This window comes from Dama dama, chromosome 4 (assembly GCF_033118175.1).
Source record: "Dama dama isolate Ldn47 chromosome 4, ASM3311817v1, whole genome shotgun sequence".
NCBI lineage: Eukaryota > Metazoa > Chordata > Mammalia > Artiodactyla > Cervidae > Dama > Dama dama.
In genome coordinates this window covers 62,412,011-62,417,661 of record NC_083684.1, presented here as the reverse complement: position 1 = coordinate 62,417,661, position 5,651 = coordinate 62,412,011, and the positions used below count along the sequence as shown (strand labels likewise).

The window sequence follows — 5,651 nt, the reverse complement described above, 5'->3', positions numbered from 1 at the left end:
ACAAGTAGGAGTCTCACTATAAAGGAAGGTGAAATAGATACTGGGGGTGGGGGGGGGGGGTGGGAACGTGATGTTTCAAATGGAGAGATTTAGATAAGAGATTGCAGGGAAGACTTCCTGAAAGACGAGGCAGGATTGGGCAGAGTCCCGGAAGTCATGGGGAAGGGGCTGCAAGCTGCGCAGGAGGGCTTCCAGCTTGTATCTGAAGGTTTCCATCATCTCCTGGGAGCTTCACCTTGGGGACAGGCTGATTGAAAAACCCCTCCTCGCCAAATGCCCGGGCCAAGACGGAAGGTAAAGACTGGAAAAACTTCTCTTGGAAACTTCTGCCAATGAAGACATAGAGGAAAGGGTTGAGGCAGCTGTTGAAACAACCCAGGGAGAAGGTAGCCCAGACGATGGGCTGCAGCTTATATTCGGCTTGCCATGGCCACAGTCGGACCACCAGCACCGTGTTAAATGGGAGCCAGAAGGCGAAGAAGGCGCTCACCAGCACGAGCAGCAGCCTCTTTTGCCGGCGGGCATAGGCAGAGCCCTCCTGCCGGAGCCGGGTGCGGATGAGGTGGGCACAGGTACTGATGATCGCCAAGGGCGCCAGGAAGCCCAGCAGGATGTGAATGAGGGTCACAGCGACTTTCCCCTCCACAGCCTTGGAGTCATCCCTGGCCCTAGTGGTAAACTTGAAGGTGCAGTGTCCACATCCCTTCTGTTTTTCAATGTCTCGGAAAATCAGGTTTGGAGAGCAAGCGACAAGAGCCAGGAGCCACACACACACAGCCAGCCAGGCTGCTCGCTGTGCGGTGCGGTGGTGTCGGGACCAGAATGGGTGAACGACGGAGATGCAGCGGTCCAGGGAGATGAGGACCAGGAACCAGATGCTGGTGAAGCAGCTGACGGCCAAGAAGGCCATGTAGAGCTTGCAGGCTGCAGCTGTGAGGGGCCACTGGCCAGTGTCCACGATGTATATGCTGATCGGCAAGGACAGTAAGGCCATGAAGTCTGCAAAGGCCAGGTTGGAGAACCAGACAGTGGTAACAGAGCGCGGCATTCGGAAAGCCATCATCCAGAGCACCAGCCCGTTGGCCACCACGCCGACCGCAAAGGACACAGACAGCACAGCGATGGTCAGCTGGCGGAGGCCCTGGATCGTCTCAGGCTGGCACTCGGGCTCAGAGGTAGGATTCATCCTTCTAGAGGACGAAGGACCACACGTCAAAGCTACAAGCCCCCTCAGAGGCCCCTCCATTCATTTCTCTGATTCAATACATTTTTTTAAAAATATTTTTTTTATTTATTTAAGCTGCGCCAGGTCTTAGCTGTGGCGTGTGGGATCTAGTTCCCTGACCAGGGATTGAACCTGGGCTCCCTGCATTAAGAGCACAGAGTTTTATCCACTGGATGACCCAGAAAGTCTCCCGATTCAACATATATTTTATTAACTGCATCTTATGTCACTCTGATACTGCTAGGTAATTGGAATTGAGTCATATAACAAAACAGGCAGTCATAGAACTTACATCCTAAAGGGGGTGTCACAATGGAAACACGATACATATACTAAAGAAATCCGTGATGTACCACAAGCCCTGTGGAAAAAAGGAATACAAAAGAAAAAAAAGAAGTGGCCTCTGACTTTCGATTATGTCAGAGCAGCTTCGTCAGACAGTCTGACGTTAAAAAATTATAACATCTGGCCAAAAACATTAAAAAGGTGAAGACATTGGAGAGTGATCAAAATCAGGCATACACTGGAGGAGCGTCTAACCCTTGATGGGGGAACTGGGTGAGGTCCCCAGTGTGAGTTTGCATCTTCTGGGTGTGAACCTTTTGTAACTGCTGCGTCCTCACTGGCTTCAGGTATGAGAGGAGAGAGAGTTGTAAGCCAGCAGATCAGTCAGAAAGTGAAAAGAGAGGGAACTGTGGGAGGAAGAGAGGCCCAGGGCAGGTAAAGTCCAAAATCTGCATATGACTTCATCCAAATCCTTGCCTGACTAAATTATTTAAGTTTGAGGGAGACCCCAGGATGCCTGGTGAGAAAGCAAGAGCTGGAATTTGCAAGCACTAAGCAGAGATTTCAGTCGTTTGCCCACCACAGAGGTTAGCGTGTAGAGTTTTGAGCAAAGATTTGAAGGAGGCGAGAAGAAAGCCGTGTGAATATCCGGAGGAAGAGTGTTGCAGGTAGCGTTAACAGCCGTGAGGAGACCCTAAAGTAAGACCTCGCCTCCTGAGTCCAAGGAGGAGTGAGAAGGCCAGTGAGCGATGGGGAGAGGGGTTGGAAGTGAGACGAGACAGGGAATAGGGTCGGTTCATGCAGCGTCCTGTGGGCCACAAGGAGGACTCCCCCAGCTTTTACTGGGAAGGAAGTGGGAGCTGCAGGAAGACTCTTGGCAAGTGGAGGGACCGGTTCTCAGTTAGATTTTAACAATCGCTGCAGCTTCTGAGTTGAGACTAGATTGAAGGGGGCTAGGATGGAAGCAAGAGGCCAGTGAGAAGGTGTCTGCAAAAGTCGGGGTGAGCGATGGTGGTGATTGTGATCATGGCGATAAACATCACAGCAGGTATGTGTGTCTGTGTGTGAGCGCACGCGTGCACTCAGTTGTGTCCAAATCTTTGCTACCCGAAAGAGTAGCCCACTCTACTGTAGCCCACCAGGCTCCTCTGTCCATGGAATTTTCCAAGCAAGAATACTGGAGTGGGCCGCCACTGGCTACTCCAGGGGATCTTCCCAACCCAAAGATCGAACCCGTGTCTCTTGCGTCTCCTGCATTGCAGGCGATTCTTTACCACTGCGCCACCTGGGAAGCCCCATCAGAGGAGGCAGTAATAAGCATATCTTGGATGTATCTTGAAGGCAGAGCTGACCAGATTTGCCAATGGGCTGGGTGCGCAGAGTGAGGGGAAGGACAGAGTCAGGGGTGACCACAGACAGCTGAACAGCTGGGATTTGGGGCTCCAAAAACTGATGGGGAAGACAGTGTTGAGGTCAGGGCGGGGTGGGGGTGGTGCAAGTTTAGGATAAGACCAGGAGCTGAGTGTTGGACACGCTGACTTTGCCTGTTAGACACTCAAATAGGCAGTTAGATATTGGCAGTGAGATTATAGGAGAGCGTTTCCAGCTAGGGATATGTGGGCATCGTTAAAGTTTGTGTTCTTTTTCCTAAAATGCTTTTTATAATTTATTTATTTTTAACTGAAGGATGATTACAATGTTGTGTTGGTTTCTGCCACACATCACCATGGATCAGCTATATTGAATTTCTTGTTCAGCTTTGAGCCTGACTGTGAACATCAAGGGTTAGTGTAGAGAGAGAACAGACATCTAATGTTGGAGAAAGCATGTGAGCTTAGATGTGGGACAGTCATAGGTTGAAATTCTAGTTGAGAGGCTGGCTGTGTGATTGTGGGCAAAGAGCTTTCCTTCTCCGAGCCTCAGTTTTGCTCACCCAAGAAAGGGGTATAGAATCCTCAAACACCTTTCTCTCTTCCCCTAAGTCCAGTTCACCACAAAACCTGGTTGATTTTGCCTCCAAAAAGCCTCTTCTGTCTGTACACTTCATCCTGTCTCCCCAGCCCCTCCATCCAATGGAGGGGAGTGGAGCCCCAGCGTCTCCCACTTACTACCGATCTTTCTGCTCCTATACTTTGATCTCCTGCAAGCCATTTGTCACACTGCAGCCAGAATGATCCTTCAAAAGCCCAACTCAGGGACCTCCCCTTTGGTCCAGTGGTTAAGACTCAGGGTGCTTTCACTGTAGGGGATGTGGCTTCAGTCCCTGGTCAGAAAACTAAGATCCCGCATGCCCAACGCAGTGCAGCCAAAGAGGAAAAAAAAAAAAAAAGTCCAACTCAGAAGCTGCACTTTGGGGCTTCCCTGATAGCTAAGTGGTAAAGAATCTGCCTGCCAATGCAAGAGACTCGAGTTTGATCCCTAGTCCTGGAAGATCCCACACACCTCAGAGCAACTAAGCCCATTCGCCGCAAGTATTGAGCCTGTGCTCTAGGGCCCATAAGCTGCAACTACTGAAGCCCTCGCACCCTACAGCCCGTGCTCTGCAACAAGAGAAGCCACCGCAGTGACAAGCCCACGTGCTGCAGCTCACCGCAACCAGAGAAAACCCTGCTCTCTCGCGCTCAGTCGTGTCTGACTCTGCGACCCTCTGGGCCATAGACCGCCAGGCTCCTGTGTCCCTGGGGATTCTCCAGGCAAGAACGCTGGAGTGGGTTGCCATGCCCTCCTCCAGGGGATCTTCCCGACCCAGGGATCGAACCCGTGTCTCCTGCATCTCCTGCATTGCAGATTCTTTACCTGCTGAGCCGAATGCCTGGCAGCAATCAGACCTGAGTTCGTGGGATTCGCTGATTCACATCTGTCTCCCCCACAAGACTATGAGCTTCATAAAGGCAAGGCTAGTATGTGACTCATTCGTGAGAGCCTAGCACATAGTAAGCACTCAATAAATAATTGAAAACTGATTGTCTAAGGAGGACAGTCTCTCCTTGTCCCCCAGAGGATGGAGTCATTCATTTAAAAGTCTAAATATATGCATGGAGCCCACAGTGTCTGTCACACACTCTAAGCACCGGGGGAGCAGCAGTGATGAAAAATCTCTTTTCTTGGTGGAGCTGACGTGAAAGGCACAAGGAAGCTCTTAGCCTGGAGGAGGTGTTTCAGAGCTTTTCATCTCTTTTGCCGACACCACCTCCTGGAACCCCCCTGCTGCACTTCCCCTGTCCTCGTCTCACCTCCCACCCTCTGAGCCCCCTGAGGCTTTCCCCTCCAAATACCAGTTCCGCGTGACCGTTTCCCGTGTCCGAGGGCAGGGGTGTCGGGCTGGGAAACTCTGTCTGTCTTCTCCGTCCGTCCTGGGAAGTCTCCAGCCTTGAGCCTGTGTTGGAGTCAGGGGGCATATGACCAGAAGATGGTCAGTGAGTTTGGAGCAGATAAGATCCAGGAAAGAGTGTTGAGCAAGAATCGTGGCGGCCCCAGAGATCAACATCAGAGCCCACGAAGCATCAGTAGATGTGGGTCCTGCTAGACTGTGGAGGCTGGGAGCTTGGTGGGACTAGGAGGAGAGAGGCTCCAGACAGACCATTTTGCTGCACCGCTCCAGTCCCCCTCGTCTGTCCCTTCTAACACCCCAGACCCCTACCCCCCCTCAGGAAGAAAACTCAGCCTGCTTATCCCTACTTTGGGGAGCTCCAGTTGACCTTCTCTTAAGAAATAATAGTGGATGCAATGGTGGGCAAGGTTTTTCCTTGTGGTTGTTCAGTCACTCAGTCGTATCCGACTCTTAGCGACCCCACAGACTGTAGTACCCCAGGCTTCCCTGTCCTTCACTGTCTCCTGGAGTTTGCTCAGATTCATGTCCATTGAATCAGTGATGCTATCTAACTCTCTCATCTTCTGCCACCCCCTTCTCCTTTTGCCTTCCATCTTTCCCAACATCGGAGTCTTTTCCAATGAGTAGCCAAAGTATTGGAGCTTTGGCTTCAGTGTCAGTCCTTCTAATGAATATTCGGGATTTCCTTTAGGATTGACTGGTCTGATCTCTTTATTGTCCAAGGGACTCTCAAGAGCCTTCTCCAACACCGCAGTTTGAAAGCATCAGCTCTTTGGCGCTCAGCCTTCTTTATGACCCAAATCTCACATC

General features: G+C 51.2%; 1 protein-coding gene across 1 annotated transcript; it reads right to left on the bottom strand.

Annotated features, from left to right (window-relative positions):
- Window positions 1–215: 215 nt before the first annotated feature.
- On the bottom strand, window positions 216–1,186 carry GPR32 (G protein-coupled receptor 32). The gene is given in 2 exon segments (XM_061140586.1): window positions 216–251; window positions 254–1,186. Coding segments are annotated over 2 exon segments (969 nt in total).
- Window positions 1,187–5,651: the final 4,465 nt, after the last annotated feature.